At 33.0% G+C, this 18,333-nt stretch overlaps 1 protein-coding gene across 1 annotated transcript; it reads left to right on the top strand.

Moving 5' to 3' along the window:
- Positions 1-5,684: 5,684 nt before the first annotated feature.
- Positions 5,685-16,766, top strand: LOC124944918 (mediator of RNA polymerase II transcription subunit 25-like). The gene is made up of 15 exons (XM_047485266.1): positions 5,685-5,847; positions 6,896-6,926; positions 7,670-7,733; positions 8,216-8,346; positions 9,291-9,497; positions 9,629-9,694; positions 10,171-10,384; positions 10,837-10,910; positions 11,016-11,723; positions 12,318-12,371; positions 12,461-12,489; positions 12,660-12,728; positions 12,819-12,903; positions 13,578-13,664; positions 16,468-16,766. The coding sequence occupies exons 1-15, from the start codon at positions 5,750-5,752 to the stop codon at positions 16,762-16,764; spliced, it is 2,214 nt and encodes a 737-aa protein (XP_047341222.1). The 5' UTR covers positions 5,685-5,749; the 3' UTR covers positions 16,765-16,766.
- Positions 16,767-18,333: the final 1,567 nt, after the last annotated feature.

The raw sequence follows: 18,333 nt of genomic DNA, 5'->3' as shown, positions 1-18,333 counted from the left end.
CGTTATATGGTTATTTTTGTTGATGATTATAGTCGGTATACATGGTTATACCCACTTCAAAAGAAATCAGATGTGTTATCTATATTTGTGAAATTTAAGGCACTTGTTGAAAACCATTTCAACCGGAGTATAAAAATGCTCCAGACTGATTGGGGTGGAGAATATCGTAATCTTGGCTCATTGACAGAACTTCATGGTATACAGCACCGACTCTCGTGCCCATATACGAGCGAACAAAATGGAGTTGCTGAACGAAAATTACGGCATATCACTGAGATTAGCCTCACCTTAAGGGCACATGCATCGGTACCTCCTCAATACTAGGATGATGCGTCTCTCACTGCAATATATCTTATCAACCGACAACCATCACCTTCTCTAGATCATCGCTCTCCATATGAAATATTATTTTGGTGTGTGCCTGACTATATTTCTTTGAAGACTTTTGGGTGTGCCTGTTACCCTCTCATAAGACCCTACAACCAACACAAGATGGATTTTCGGTCCACCCGATGTACTTTTCTTGGGTATAGCTCGGTTCACAAAGGCTATAAATGTCTCCACCTACCAACCGGTCGTATATACATCTCTCGACATGTTACCTTCAATGAACAATTGTTTCCCTTTTCTACAATATCACCTTCAACACCTACTCACACAACCCAACAACCATCGCTATCTATCCTCACATATTCTGTTCCATCTACAACCTCAACCGTTATTACTGCACAACCAACCACACCTACCACACCTACCACATCTATCCCTCCTAATAATCCAATTAATCCAATTACTACCCCACCTCAATCTTTTTCTAACTCATCTACTCCCACATTGGTTGAATTCACACCTATTCCTAGAAATCCTCTTTCTCGTACTTCACTTGTTCGTGCTCCTACATGCTCCATTCATCCCATGGTCACTCGAGCCAAAAAACCGGATTCATTCCTTAAATATCAACTTTGCCTCTAGTGTTGAACCTACATGTGTTTCATCGGCTAATAAAGACCCTGCTTGGAGGGCTGCCATGACATCTGAGTATAATTCTCTACTACAGAACAACACATGGACTCTTGTTCCGCGAACTCAGGCTCGCAATGTGGTTGGATGCAAATGGGTTTTTAAACTTAAACGGAAAATTGATGGGTCAATTGAACGACACAAAGCACGACTTGTTGCAAAAGGTTTTCATCAACAATCTGGAATTGATTATGAGGAAACCTTTAGTCCGGTTGTCAAACCAACTACTATCCGAACCATTCTCTCACTCGCTGTTACACGACAGTGGCCTATCCACCAACTTGATGTGAGTAATGCTTTTCTTCATGGCACATTACTTGAAGAAGTTTATATGGCTCAACCGCCTGGATTTATACATCCTGATTTTCCACATCATGTATGTCGTCTACAAAAGGCCATTTATGGACTAAAGCAAGCCCCGCGTACTTGGCACTCCACGTTATGTAGGGCTTTATTATCCATTGGCTTTATTGAATCCAAATCCGATACATCGCTTTTTATTTATCACAAAGGCGATATTTTGGCTTATCTACTAGTTTATGTGGATGATATTATATTTACGGGAAACTCTTCACCCCATCTTATGTCTACGATATCTAAATTGTGTAAACTATTTCCTATTAAAGACATGGGTGATATTCATTATTTTCTTGGAGTTGAAGTTACTCGAACTCCTACTGGTTTGTTTCTTAGTCAAGTTAATTATATTTCCACAATCCTTAAGAGAGCTAATAATGTGGATGCAAAGCCACTTCACACTCCTGTTGCCACTGAGTCTTCTCTTTCCAAACATGATGGTGAACCCTTGAGTGACCCACTTCTCTATCGAAGCATTGTTGGCGCTCTTCAATATCTTACTCTCACACGTCCTGAGCTCGCCTTTGCAGTTAATCGAGCATGTCAGTTTATGCACTCTCCCACCACTACTCATTGGGCAGCTGTAAAACGAATATTACGTTATCTTCGGCATACACCGTATCATGGATTACAAATTCAGTCATCGTCACAACTTTCTCTTACAGCATATTCTGATGCTGATTGGGCCGGATGTCCTGATGATCGTCGATCCACCACTGGCTATTGTGTATTTCTTGGAGACAATCTCATTTCCTGGAATTCCAAAAAGCAACAGGTTGTTGCTCGTTCTAGTACAGAGTCTGAATATCGTGCCTTGGCTCATGCTACTGCTGAACTTTGTTGGCTCCAATCTCTTCTAGGAGAACTTCACGTCACTCTGAATCGTCCTCCTATTCTATGGTGTGACAACATTGGTGCTGCATTTCTCTCTGCAAACCCTGTCTTTCATGCTCGTACCAAACACATTGAGATTGATTTTCATTTTGTTCGTGAACGTGTTGCTCGTAAGACACTTATCATTCAATACATATCAACTCGTGATCAGATTGCAGATATCCTTACTAAAGGTCTTTCATCTAAATGATTTTCACTTTTTCGTGACAAGCTCACAGTCTGTGCCACACCGTTTCGCTTGCGGGAGGATGTTAAACAACAAAACTCTTCATCGGTATCAACAACAGAAATTAACCACAAGAGTTAATTTATCTGTAGTTACGTTACTTGGGTATATCAAAGGTCGCATTGATTAATGCATGTATATTTATTGATCATTATATTATGTATTTAATCAACCTCATGTAATCATCAAGAAAACAGTCAAAAAGTTATTTTACGCTAAAATAATTCTATCTATCTTTTATTTTTTTCTATCTTTAACCTTATCCGAATAACGAATTCGACTCCGGATTGATTCATCCAATTTATTCATAATCCACAAATTAAGCATCGAGTTAACGATACTCCATTGAGCAAAATCTTGATGAGTGATTGCTGGAGGTGTGACATCACCATCAAGGAAGCTAAGTTTGTTCTTCGCACGAAGATTATTACGTATCATACGGCTCCAATCTTCATAATTATCATCAGTTAATATAACCGGGATAATAATCGATCATGTACCTTAATTGGGATGAAGGTAATATGAAGAGAAAGGCTCATGACGAGCCGCATAAGAGGTTGCAACAATCGGTTTAGATGTCATGGTTGGGATTTAGAGCTGGCTATGGTTAATTAGAGGAGGAAGATGCTCGAAAAAAAATCAACGTTGAAAATTTTGAAGAAAAACAAAATCTCTCACCGAGAGAGTTCTGATATCATACTAGAATAAAGAGATAAATTGTATTTAATGTTGTATCTATTAGAATTAGATAAGTTATGTTTATTATATAGATGTTACATTAACCTTGTAAAGAAACTAATATAATATAATAATGATATTATCATAATTTAAAATATTAATGTATTAATTTTTTTCTTCAAAATTTTATATCACATTATATATAAATAAGATGGAGGGAAATTGGGAGAAGAAATTAAAAAAATGAGCACGTGATATCACATCATTGACGGTAAAAATGATAAAGAATAAGGAGAAAAAAAAATTTTCAACCAATTAAATTAGGTCACTAATTCCTATTCATTCTAAATCAAATTCTCCTTATATCATTTCTCATATTAATAAATTGATTTTTCTCGGAGTTAGTCATGGATTGAATCAAGATGGTTACCCTAAACCAGATTTATTAACTTATAATTGATTAGATTTAAAAAAAATAGGATTAGAGATAGTTTTGCTGGACTCACTTTGGTTACAGAATATTTTTTATTTATTTTGTTTGTAAATTGTCAGACAGACATGCTTGCTAAGTAGAAATGAAGAATTTGAGTATAAACGAGGAATTATAAATGAGAAATTATAAATGAGAAATTAGATTCTTATTCATTATTGGTTTGCTAACAAAAACAAAAGAACATTTCAAACCATATGTCATATGGATCATCTGGTTCTATGTTAGGATACAGCCTCTTATGATATTTGACATTGGAGGATCTCATGGTTAGTCATTAAATCTCATCATTTTATTATTTTTAATTTTCTTTTGCAATTTTCTTGTTAGGTTTTGTATGTTTTAGTTAATATTGTTTTTCTTTTGTTGTCACATTCTTTTGTTAATGTTGTGATTAATGTTGTCAGTGTGACACCTAAATTAATATATATATATATATATATATATATATATATATATATATATATATATATATATATATATATATATATATATATATATATATATATATATATATATATATATATATATATATATATAAACAATTTGTGTTTTTTTTTTTTTATCTAATATTATTGTTACAAAATTTTGAAGACTATTAAGAGGAATACTAAAAGAAAAAAAAAATTAAGAAGTCTCAACACTATCAAATAAAGTTGTTAAAAGCTATACTGTCACTTAAAAATTGAAATTAGTTCTAGGTGGACTCACAATCAGTGCCGGCCAGAGTTTAGGGCTGTCTCAGCCATAATTAGAAAAAAATGTTTTTTTGGGTGGGATATTTCTAGTTAATTTTTTTTTTTAAATTAAAAATTTAGTAAGATTTCCAAACAAAATTCTGATTTTATATAATATGAGTATTTTTTTTGTTTGAAAAATGAGTAAATTTAACTAAATATTTTTTTTATTGCCCTAATACACAAGTTTGTGGGGACTTACTATGGGGTCGGCAGACTCGGCACTACTCTACGGTCGGTAGACTCGACACTGCTCACAATCTAACTCAAAATGATGTGTACTTAAAACATTGAATATTTCAATTTATGTTATCACTAAAAATGTTAATTATATAAATTTTGATTTTAAAAAATACAAAAGCAATAAAAAAACCCCAATAGAGAATATAAACATAGAGAGAATATAGGCTAACAGTTGTTGAGTATGATACTTTTCCTTTTGTTTAGTTTTCTTGTAAATCTTTATTTATTTGGTAATGTATTTTTGATAAATAATTTTCAAACTTATACATATTTGTTTGATTTTATTTGTTAGGAAGTGTTTACTAAAAAAAAAATATCTCATTTTTGTTTTTTTAATATTGATTTGAAACATTACATTTATTTTGTGAATGGTCTAGACTCTCACATTATAAGGAGATCTTATCTATTAAAAATTTAAGATTTTTTTTAATAAATAAATTAATATAATTATTAAAAGAGAATGAAAAAAATAAAACTATTATTAATTTTTTTTTGGAAATAAAATGTCTTTTAATCAAACTAAACTTGAAACTTTTGACTTAAAGCTGAATATTGATTTGAAAAAAATATATAGATATGAAATTAAAATATTGATTTGAGTTTATATGGAAAAAAATCTACATTAATTGAATTAAATTATTAACATATTTTTTTTTGTTTAATATTTAAATTATATATAAAATAGAAATAATTTGATATTTTGATTAATAATCTAAAAGTAATGATAGGGTAGATAATGAGAAAATGAAATAAAGTGAAAAAAAGATATATTTTTAACCAATCAAATTGCTTTATTTCATTTTCTTTTTCAAATATTTTATGGATTTAAAGAAAAAGAATATAGTATTAGGGTATAAATCAAAATGGACAAATAGTTTGAGATGTTATTTCAAATTTATTCAAAACTTCAGTATAAAACAGAGTTGAGAAACTCTTGAATGTCTACATGCATTTGGTGTCATTTCTTCTTTCTTTCTCTGTAATCAAAAATCGCATTCATTCGTCGTCTTGAGCCGTTTTCTCGCAAAATTCCTAAATCCAAAATCTCAATATACAGTAGCCTGTATTGTTGTTCCTGAAAGGATTAAGTAATATCACGTTTCCATGGCGGAGAAGCAGCTCATTGTGGCCGTAGAAGGCACATCCGCCATGGGACCTTACTGGCAAACAACTCTCACCGATTATCTCGAGAAGATCATCAGGCATTTCTCTAATCTCTCTATCTTTGTGTGTATACTTCGAAATAAGACACACTCATAGCTTATACACAGGGTTTTGTATGTATTGATATGTAACGTGATAGTATCTTTTATCAGCTTATCTGAATCATGACTAGGGTTTCAAATACGAATTTCGTGTTTTTAATTACTTAATGCTGTGAAATGTGACATGGTTTGTGTTGATAGATTCGGATAGTCATCAGACATTTCTCATGCTGCAAGCCACTGATTTGAGTTTGCTAGGTTTTTATAAATGCTATATACGTCCTATGATAAGGACGACTAAGGAGTCGTTTAATTTATTTTACGCGGCAAGAATATGAAGTTAGGTTTAATTATTAGAAGAACGGCTTTGGATTTCTTGCATTGTTCTGACTGTAATGTAGGAATGTTACAGTTCCAGCCTCACAAACCGAGTCACATGTTTACGATAAATAATCGGGATGTATTGTGCATTTAATACCTTACCATTTTTCGGTGAACATGATGGTTCCGTTGGTTGTCGAAAAGGTTAATCATGGAGTTGAACGGAAGTTCCTTCAAAATTTTGATTTCTTCCTAGTCTCTTAATGAGAGTTAAAGGTGAAGTGATGTTCTTAGACCTCATATTATACAACATTACTGGTAAATGATGTTTAAGGAACTGATTCATTAGAAAATTACTGTGCTTGGAGTTTGGTTGAATATAGGATATAAAGAAAACATAAACGTCATGTTTATGAGATGTGAAAAAAACACTAATGTCAAACAAAATGTGATGGAGGCAAGTATATAAAAATATATTAGGAGTGCAAAACTTTAAGCCACTGCAGTTTTTCTTACCATGGTACTCCAAACAAGTTGATTTCAAGCAATCTTTTTAGTAAATGGTTGTGCTTACTGTCCCCTATTTTTTGTACATTTCATTTACTTGGATGGTTATTTCCTTGCGTTCCTTGAACTCAAATTGGATAAATTATTCCAATCGAATATTGTTACCAAATAAATTATTTATCTTTTCCTTTGTTTGGTTCTTTACTTTTTTGTACAGAGTCTTTTGTAGCAGTGATGTCTCGGGACAGGTATGTTAAGCTTAAGCTTTTCGTTGCGATATCATTACATATATTTTAATTTATTTATTTCATATAAGTTGGAGTTTTAAGCATTATGCTGTAATAATTCCTCCCTTGCACATATTTCATGAATCAAAGTCCATGCTCTTGTAGACAAAATATCCTGTGGGGGTTGCCATCTATACTGGAGAAACTTGCTATGCCATTATTTGGCAATGAAATATCTGAATTAATACATGGCCAGCAAGAACATGAAAAACCAACAAAAACTGTCTAGTTCTAGAACAGGGCATTGTCAGTAAGGTTTGGCAATCAAAGGTTATATAGGTAGATAGGCTTGTGAAGGTTCCTAGTGAGGGTAGTATCCCTTGGTTACTTACTTCCCCTTGGATCAAATTTGGGTTAGATATGTTAATTTTCTGTAAAGTCAAACTCGTGCTTTAAAACATAACAAAAAGGGGAGAGATAATTTCCTGTCAATGAGTATTGCAAGATAGAGCAACTGAGTGTTATGAACATTATTTTAACATGAATAGAATTGTCTAGATAATTATAATAAAAGATAGAAAATCTGGAATATAGCTGTGTTGGAATAGTTGCCAATCAAGAATTGTCAATATGCTCAAAAGAAGAACATAGAAGGTGAAGATACTACATTGCATTGCATTTTAATGTATTCTAGCACACTTATCATCACTTCATACAGTCATATCTGCTGATTATGGTGCACTCTTGTTTTGGTGTTTATGCAGAAGCCTGCTAGTCATACTGTCGAAATGTCTCTAGTTATATTTACTTCTCTTGGTACTTTCACAGGTACAATTTTCTTCCTTGATCTTCTTCTCCAATAGATTACATTTGTTGTTTTTAGGTGTAACAGAGGAATATGATGATAGTGTTAAGTTCTGCTTCTTTTCCTCATTTCCTTTTTTCCATTTGAATTTAGTTTCATGACATTTCATCAGATGCAATAAAGAAATGCCAATAAAAAGTTGTGTTCTTGCTTATTATTAATTATTCTCTCAGCCCTTAGGGATATTATACAAACTGAACCTTTTTAGTTCCTTTTCATATTAACAGTTCCATCTCCAATACTTGACTGACTTAGTGTGGTACATGCCATGTTAGTTGTCTTGAAATATCCATCGATAAGCATCCAATTATTAGCTCTTTCTGACTGAATATTAAAATTTGTCTAGGATCCATTTATATTATTTATCTTTCTAAGTTAAGTCTCTGATACAATTTTGTTTTGTCTAACAAGATTTTCTCTTCCCAAATTTTTATTTTCACTGCAGCTTGCCTAGTACAAAGAACTGGGTGGACAAGAGATGTCGATGTGTTCTTATCGTGGTTATTTGCTCTAGGATTCAGTGGCGGTGGCTTTAATGATGCTGCTGTCACTGAAGGACTTGCTGAAGCCCTTATGGTGCTTACTATTATTTTTATGCTTTTCACATTTATGCTTATTTTATTATATTTTCATATATATTCACACAATCTATATTCTGTATGTTTGATTTGATTACTTCTTCTACCAAAAAATATATACTTATGTTTGTTGGAAAAGAAGGTCAAAAGACCTTGATATGTGTATTAAAGTGATATGTGCAGAAGGCTAGTAATATTATTATTGTATAGCAAGTTATAGGTAGCGGTTATTGAGAGTAGTATAAATATGTAGTGTGTAATATGTCCATAATATGTAATTTCTCAAGAGCCATCCTCGATGTATTTATTTATTTATCAGCACTTTAAATCCGAGCATGTAAATTGTAGCTTAAGATCTTCATCATATCAGTTGGAGGAATTAACCTGGTATTTATTATCCTTATTAGGTAGCCACTAGCTGTAAAATACCCCTTTCAAGAAGCTAGTGGGGTGTATCTTGTATCTCATAGGAAAAATGCAGATTTACTAATAATAATTGTCTTATATAAGCCTTGGTCATCTCACAAGCGTTTCCAACAACTTGTGTAATTTTGAATGTGAAGATCAGTTAACAAGTTCCTGTTTGACATATTGAAATTTGGTTGTTTTACAATATTATCCCATACATTGCATCATTGCTCTCCGATATCATAGAATGTCTTCACTTTCAATTGGCAGATGAGACGAACCTTTAAGCTTCATTGTCTTAGTACATGTATCTCTTATTTGTAGTTTTAAAGAATCTCATGGCTTAAAAAACATTGGCATCTTGGGAAAAGTGGTCCTTGGCATGTGTTATAAGATAAATATGCTGTAGTAGACTTTGGGTTATTAATAAAACAATAACTGTATAACGTGAAAGCATATTTTCTGCACTATTAAATGTTTTTCATGTTCACATATTAAAACACAGTTTCTAACTTTGTTCAATTCATCATTCAGATGTTTCCCCCTGTTAGCGGAAACCAGAATCAACAAAATGCTGAAAGGCAAAAACATTGTATTCTGATCGCAGCAAGTAATCCGAATCCCATACCCACGCAAATGTGTCGACTACATCTACAGAGTTTGGATCAGGGTAGTGAAACTGACAATCAAGCAGAAAATCGACTTGTTGATGCTGAGACAGTTTCCAAATTATTTGCTCAGGTATTTCAGTAATAAATTGTAAGTAGCATAATTTGAATGGGAAGTGGCAGAGAAAGAAAGGTAACTGCAACAGATCGAGGGGTCATATGTTCTCTTTAACTGTTTAGGTGACACTAAATTCTTTTATGCAGCGTTCTGTCTCTCTTTCAATAATTTCCCCAAGGCTGAATCCGAAATACAGGGCAATTTATAATGCGGTAAAGTTTCTTCACATTGTTGATTGCCTGCTTACACACAGTTTCTCTCTTTCTTTCTTTTTGAGAAAAATACACGAATTCTATTGGTTAACATGGAATGGTTTCTTTTTTGTATGAGCCAGACAACTTGGCTGATGTATCTCTTTTATTACTTTGAAATTTCTGTTTAAGATCTAATGCCTCAGTGGACTCATTATGTATTTAAGACTAAAAAATGTTATCAGATTAAGTCCTTAACCATGCACAGTGATAAGTTATCAGCTATCACTCTTCTATCTCTTTTTAAAATGAAGATTGCAGTTCTTGAAATACATAATTATTTTTTTAAAAATGTCAACTTTTTATTGAAATCGAGAGTGGAACACAGTTCTTGAAATACATCATAACTCTGGAAAAAGAAATATTTCTATTTCTGATTTGATGCATCTCTGCAAAAAAAATCTGATTGGTTTTGATTCACTATCTCCTCATTGCAGGGAAAATGCAATCCACGAGCAGCAGATCCGCCCATATACAGTGCTAAAAACCCAGATTTTCTTGTTCTGATATCGGAGAACTTTATAGAGGCCTGTTCTGCTTTAAGTCAATCTGGAGTTGCAGGTCTACCTTCAAAACAAAGTCCTGTAAAGATGGATGTAGATTCTATTGTTTCTGTTTCTGTGCCACCACCAACTTCTATGTCATCAGGAGGTTAGAGTGCTGAGCTCATCCTGATCTACCTTCTCCAAATCTTTCTTGCTAGCAACTCAAAATAGTTTTATGACTATAAATGGCTAATTAACTAGCTGTTCAAGTTTTTAAAGCATCTTAATAATTTTCTAAGTTTTGATAAACTATACCTATGTTAGATGTTTGCACGAGAAGACCATTTGAAAAATTACCTCTCATATTCCCCTGACATGTTTTCTCCAGTGTTGTATGCCCGAGCCATTAGACCTTCAACTCCCCATAAATTAATATTGAAAATGAATATATATTTGAGTTAAATGCAATTGATAGCATATAATTCCCTTCTTGCTGTTTCAAGTGAACTTATCTGAATATGTATTCATATATTTTTTTGCTTATCAATCTGGTGGCATAGATTATTCAGATAATTCTTTTATTTACTAATGTAAGTAAATATCACTTCCAAGTTTCAGTTTCGATGAATGGATCCATGATGAGACGACAACCAATCTCCACAGCTAGTATCCCTCCTGTAACTGTAAAAGATGTAAGACTCAAAGATGAGCTCTTCTAAAACAAAAAATTACTTATGTTATAGCTTTCTTATTATGGAGCATGTTTAGCAGCTTACATGTATAACATATTTGTCCAGGAGTCGAAGACGGTTCCCATGGTTTCAGGGCCTTCTTTACCACACATTCCAAATTTTAAAACATCTTCTCCAATATCCGCTCCTCAAGAAATGCTTTCAATTACTGAAAACATACAAGAATCAAAACCAATTGTCAGTGGTATTTCGCAACCTTCGCTTCCTGTTCAACCTGCTGTGGCGAATGTTAACATTCATAACAATCTCTCTCAAGCACGGCAAATGATGAACTCTACATTGAGTGGGGGAACTTCTATAGGACTCCAATCAATGAGTGGAGCTCAAATGGCTATGCACATGTCAAATATGATATCCAATGGAATATCATCTTCTGTGCCTGCTGCTCAATCGTTACATTCTGCACAGTCTAGTATGACCGGAATTGTATCTGGGACTCTTCCAGGAACTTCACAAGTTGCACCAAACCCTAATCCTTCTTCATTCCCCTCATCAACTTCAAATATATCTGGAAATGCAAACACTGGCATGTCAGGAATGAACCAGAACATGATGAATAATAATACCCTTGATCCAGTTAATATGTCATCTGGAACTGGTACAATGATACACACTCCTGGAATGACTCAACAAGCACAACTAGGAGGGCAGTCTATTGGAGCAAGTAACAGTTCTTCTCCAAGTAAGCCTTCTTCCCAGCAGAATTCTGGTTCACTGCAGGGAACACAAACGAAGTACGTGCGAGTTTGGGAGGTGAGTTACTCATTTCATTTCATTGGCATGATATTCATACTGACTGCATATAAATTAGTTTTCATTCTTTCTTGATTAAGCCGCTGTCTTTGGTGGTATTTTGAGATGAAGCATCAGTATATTGTTCAATAGACATATGTTGGTTGATTTAATGCAGTATGTATTAAGAAAATAGGTTATTGTTGAATTCTGAAAATAGGTTACTGTTGGGGAGTGAAGTAGAAAATATTTTTATTCCTATTCCTGGTTTAGTGATACATGATACTCCTTACTTACTTTTGTATCAGTCAGGGGAAAGTTATTATCGTGTTCATGTTTTCACTTTCATACTTACTATAATCCTTTTAATCATGAAGCACATAATTTCTTTGCACCTTCATCTCTGCAAAACCTTTTGAAGATTCCTACATAGTATGGCCTGAGTAGCCTCTGGTACTTGTATATAAATGTCTCCGCAAGTTTATCTAAGGAGTTCTCATATTATCAATGAAACCTGAATTTGAGAACACTGTTCTGTCTACTACTTTCTATAATTTGAATTTGAGGACTTATGGTTTCCCAAGGAATTAATTGTTATTTACTTTTCTAATTTAGGGAGATCTATCTGGACATAGACAAGGTCAGCGAGTCTTCATTACCAAATTGGAAGTATGTGATTACTATTCTTATAGTAGTCTATTGCTTGAAAATATTTCATTTTTGTTTCAATCTCATACTAACATTCAAGAATATGGCAGGGCTACAGGAGTTCATTGTCTTCTGAGACGTAAGTTTTTATATTGTTTGTACTTTGTACGTTGTATCAAGTTTTGTTTACAAAAACATTAGTTACAAGTTCAATGTCAAATGTTGATTACTTGTTTGCATCTCTTCTCCACATGCATATTTAGATGTGCTTTGATATGTACTGTATCGTTTCTTCTTGTTTACACACAGGATTGCTGAAAATTGGCCGCATACAATGCAGATAATACGACTTATATCACAGGATCATATGAACAACAAGTAATGTCTTCTGTGACCAAGAAACTAATATCCACACGTTTTCTTTTTGGGTCATTATTCATCATCCTTCTGACATTTCTGTCATGCCAGGCAATATGCTGGGAAGGCTGATTTTCTGGTTTTCAGGGCAGTAAATCAACATGGATTTCTTGGACAACTGCAGGACAAGAAGCTAGTAAGTCCTGTTATGTTTAACTCATTATTCTTCATGCTGGTAGAGCATGCTTGGAATTTTCTGTGATTATTCTTTCTCTTGAACTCCCTCCACAATCCTCACTCCGATGTATAAAAACTTGACTTATATCTAAAATTCCCTGTTTTTTGGTTTTGTGCATTGTTTTACTCGTCCTTACTTTTGTGTTATTTAGGTGGCTCAAATCACTGTCACAAATGCCATAATCTTCTTTTCAGGCCTCCAGTTCCTTAAAACGAAAAAAAGATTCAAACAAAACAAAAACCACTTCTACCTAAACTACAACAAAAATCTATTTTATAGATTTCACATCTACTTACATTGGGGGAATATTCTAAAAAAAGGAAAAAGAATGATCAATTCATTGTTGCAGTTCATTGTTCATCACAATACAAACTCATATTGCACCACTGAGTAAATTGAGTTGTTAAAGTGGACTGAGATTATTATAGAAATGAAATGATGAGGAGATTTGCATCATAGTTGATCCATGATTCTGCTCATGATCAACTAGTTAGTCATATTTATCCAGTTTGCTGAGTGATTGATGGAAATGTGAAATCTTTTCATTTCCTCAAAAACATGCGAAGATGATTTCCAATTTTCTTTTGATACCCCCACTCGTATTTTAACTGAGCATCACTATGAATCTTCAGTGTGCAGTCATACAGTTACCAACTCAAACACTGCTATTGTCAGTCTCTGATAAAGCCTGCCGCCTGATTGGAATGCTTTTTCCAGGGGTAAGTTATATGAAAACTTAATCATGTTTAAGTAGCTTTCAAATTTCAATTTGTTCTCACACAAACATGTCATTGTCAGCTTTTACACTCATAAAACTTACTTTTTGTTCTTTGATCATCTGTGACTCACAGCAACTTCCTTGGGAGATTTCTTCTCCATAAATGTGTGCATACAAACATTATTTTCCATCACATGTTTAGGAAGAGGGAGATGAAAAATTCCATGGGAAGAAGAGAAGAGAAACCCTTAGAAGAGAGTTTTTATTACATATTGAACATATTATTGACATAGTACACAATATATATTTATACTACTTTCTTCGAATCGTTATAACTACCTCAAAGTACTATCTACCTATAATTTCCTATACAATAATAGTAATATTACATTAATAATATTTACTAGCTAAGGGTCTTACCTAAGAGACCAAAGGTCTCAGGTTTGATTCTAGTAAGAACGCTCTAACTTAAATGGGGGGTCATGTTATGCTAGCTCAAGGGGAATAAACCCCGGTCACCGAAAAAAATTATATTGACTAGCCTATTACAGTATTACACATTTCACTTTAATACAGTGTATGATACAAAACTAGTTTGACCCCTTTTCCAGTTAATAATAATAGTTTTGGGTATTTTTCTTTTATCAAATAGAACTTTGATTAAGCTCTAACAAAGTCATTACAAATAATCTCATATAAACTATCCGGAATATACCCATTTAGGAAACCTATAAATAGTCCCAATCTAGCCTGTTTTTTTATGAATTCAGCAAATAAGCAAATTTAATCGAACCATAGTTGTCAATAGCGTATAGCGCTAAATAGCGCAAAAACTGCTCATGGCTATAGCGTAAAGCGAAAAGCGTAGCGAGGGCTATTTGAAAATAAAGCGTTAAAAACATGTAAATATCAAAAATAAAAAACATCACAAAATTAAAAGTTCAAAACATAAAAACCATCAATTCTTAAACTACAAAAAGTTCAAAACATAATCTAAAATTCATTGTCATCATTTTCTTCATCATTCTCTTCACTTTTTTCATCGAAATCAAATTCATCTAAAAGATAAAATGTGTTAGATGTTCCTATTGATCTTTTCCCCCTTGACTTAGATGTTATTGCCTTCTAGCTTCTTAAATGTGTAGATGAAGTTGTATTTGATTGCCTCAATGTATAAAACTACTAAAACTTATATAAATTAAAACTGTGAAACAAAACAGCTAGAGAAGAGAAGATAAGAATTGGAAAAGGCTTGAGAGAAAAAAGGAATAAGAGAATAAAATAAGGAAAAATAAGTGTAAGAAGAGGAAGAGTAAAAAATAAATGAGAAAAATTTGGGAAGATGAAAAGTCAAATAAATAATAAATATATATTTTTAAATAGCGTCGCTATAAGGGGTAATAGCTATTGGCGCTATAGCGAGAAAAGCGGGGCTATTTGAAACTGTATAGCCTATAGCGCTTTACAGCTACAAGTGGGCGCTACACTATTCGCTATAGCTAGCGCTACGGGCGCTATAGCTAGTGCTACGCTATTCGCTATTCGCTATAGTTAGCGCTACGGGCGCTATTGACAACTATGAATCGAACAGTGCTGCATTTGTTGTAACAACCTTCTCATCTGTATGGAGATTTGATCTATCCTCCAATTTTTTTCTTGTGTAAACAACAAGAAATAACACTCGCAGTCTCTCAAATATTACTAGATTCCATCCCAATAAGTATTTGTGTTCCATTACCAATCAACTATGTCCCATGCTTATCTAGAAAGTCCTCCTTGAAAGGATCCTCTTTCAATGCCACAAATCTTTCCTAGTATCTTACACTTCAAAGAAATTCTTCCGTGGAAAATAAATCGCTTTTAAAACCCTTGACCATAATGAACTATTATCATGTACTAGTCGCCAACCTTTCCAAGATAAATAACTTTGTGAAGCAAATTCATGGCCATTCTCTTAAAAAGTTTTAAACTCATTTTTCAACAAAAATGTTGAGACATTTTGGTTTTGAAAGTCCCATTGGTACACCCTACAAACTTGCTTGTCTTAAGAATTTTTTTTTTAAGAATGTGCCTCTAACAGCCACAGTTAGTTACCATGGTGGTTCGTACAGAGTTGTGAGGTGGTAAACCAAAGTTATTAATGTGGAAGTGATATAGAAAGGATAAGATTACATGTAAGATTGTTAAGACATAGGATTATGATAGAACTCAAATCTTTTGACAAGAAGAAGAGATATGAGACTACAAGAATTTCGGAGAGATTATCTTCATCAATTAGTTGATTATCAACCCTTACAGTTAGGGTTTAATATACCAATAAAGTAGATGAGAAACGACAAAATATTAGAGCTACGTAATTTGGGCCTCTTTGGAAAGTGGTATTTGTCGCATTTACTTTTTAAAGTTGACAAAGTAAAAAGTGGAAGTGATTTTGTTTGCATTAGTTATGAAACATGTAAATGAACTAGGTGAAAAAATTTATTTTTTTGACAATTTTTTATATCATGCTACAAAAAGAAATTTGATTACATTTTTTTTCCAAATATATATATTCTTTTATTTTGGCAAAGATCTTCCAAAAGGGCTCGTTAGTCTACATTTTGTCGTGTACTTTGGTATACACATACTTTTCTAGATCATGTTCTAAATTATAGTGATTTTGTTTTTTTTTGCTTGATTTGGTATATTGATTTTTTCCTAGATCATGATCAGATTATTGCTTAGTGATTTTTCACAAACATAATAAATGTATAGTTTTCTGGTTCCTTTTATGCTTTGCTGAAAACCATTTTTTGTGTGTTTAGGATATGGTTGTGTTTAAGCCACAAACACCCAGTCAATCACTGCAACAACAGCAACAACAGCAGCAACAACAACAACAGCAACAATTGCAACAACAGCAGCAACAACAACAACAGCAACAATTGCAACAACAGCAATCACCTTTATCTCAAATGCAACCGCAACAAATGGTGGGTACTGGAATGGGTCAAACTTATGTACAGAGTGGCTCGGCCAGATCAGGTCATATTCCTCAGGGACAATCTTCATCATCTGGTTCCCCAACTTTGCCTGCCAATAATGCCTCCTTCCTTAACTGAAATAGACTTTTTTTTTTTTAAAAAAACAACCTTTGGATCGTATCAGTTATAGATCCTTTAATATTTTTTTCCCCAATATAAATCAATGACATAACAAAATCTCTCTTAGCATCTCAGTCTTGGTGTGACTGTTAGGTCATTAAATTGATTACACCCCCCAAATCTTCTTCCTGTGAAGCTGCTTGTTCTTTGAGTAGCTAGATTAGATTTTTAAATGATGAGTTTCTCTTGCAGAAAAGGTTCACAATACAGATTTTGTTTTTAATTTTTTTTTCGTCAAATACAGGATTTGAACTTAAATAGTTCCAAAGTTGGCTTTATTAAGGTAACTGTTATTGATTTAATTCTTGAGCACCTTCTTTGTATTTGTTAATGACTTCTTTATCCATAGAAAAGGAAAAAAGAAAGTGAGGAAGTTCTTGGTATAATACATGAGCTGGTTTGATTTGTAGCTTTCTTAGTTATCTGCCCTTTATTCTCAAGCATATTTGTTTTGTACTTTCAATAAAAATAGGTTATTTTTCATAGCTGTGAAATTCTTATGTTTTTCGGCTAGAATCCCCCGATACCAAAATGATATGTGCCATCTCACAAGGAGGAGGTAATCAATAAAATATATATATATATATATATATATATATATATATATATATATATATATATATTACATTTTTATCCTTCCCTGTAAGAGAGCACAAGAGTTTGGTAACATAGGATCGTAAATGTTTGTTTCGCCTTGTCCTGAGATTGAGTTATTTAAATAAATTTGTTGGTTTGGGGTTAAAAAATGTTGTGTTAATTTTATTGTATCATTTATTGTTTTTATTTTGGAACTAAATTTTATGCATGGACTTTAAAAATCTAAAACTAAAAATAAAAATAAAATTATTCTTTATAACAAATAAGTCCAATTGGACAGTAGCTTGACTAGCTTCATACTTATAAATCTAAATTAATATTTTTGTGTGAAGGAGAGTGGGTTGGTGGTTAGATCATTAAAGTGATCTAAATCAATTCCCAAGTCATTATCAAAAGATGCCTTTTACCTAAATAAATTTACTGGTGTTCTTCTTTGAGGATATATTAATAATTTAAACACTATATGGTTAATAATTAATTTTGTCCAATTTAGCTAGATGCATTCAGTGGTATTATCTGTAAATTCATTAATTACAATTCTAAACACTAAAAATTTGGCGGCTATGAACTCGAAAACTTGAGATTAAAAAGTATTGTAATTGGTCATGACACTATTAATATAAACATTTGATCAAAGCAGACATCTTATGATTATAATTAATGCAATTTGGAGCATATATATATATAGTGGTGACATGATCAATGATTACTAGGCCATTTGATGATCATTATTATTAGATGATAGATGGAATGCCAACGTTTCAAACACCACAAATGAGGTTTGGTGGGGAAAGAGATGATGTTCTTGCTGACCCTCTTTTTTTCTCTACTCTATTAATTCCTACTTCTTTTCAAACACTTGGTCTGACCTCATCATGACATGAATACACCCATATGTAAGAAATATAGATTTTGGATTCTTATTTGGAT

This window comes from Impatiens glandulifera, chromosome 7 (assembly GCF_907164915.1).
Source record: "Impatiens glandulifera chromosome 7, dImpGla2.1, whole genome shotgun sequence".
In the NCBI taxonomy this organism is placed as follows: Eukaryota; Viridiplantae; Streptophyta; class Magnoliopsida; order Ericales; family Balsaminaceae; genus Impatiens; species Impatiens glandulifera.
The sequence above is the reverse complement of the archived record's forward strand: the minus strand, read 5'-3'. Positions and strand labels throughout refer to the sequence as shown.

What these genes read in the sequence shown, in the direction of transcription:
- LOC124944918 (XM_047485266.1), top strand. Translation starts at nt 5,750, where the DNA reads ATGGCGGAGAAGCAGCTCATTGTGGCCGTAGAAGGCACATCCGCCATG. An exon ending in TTTCCAAATTATTTGCTCAG is followed by an intron (nt 9,498 to 9,628) that starts GTATTTCAGTAA and finishes TCTTTTATGCAG; the next exon opens with CGTTCTGTCTCTCTTTCAAT. An exon ending in TCTTCATTACCAAATTGGAA is followed by an intron (nt 12,372 to 12,460) that starts GTATGTGATTAC and finishes AGAATATGGCAG; the next exon opens with GGCTACAGGAGTTCATTGTC.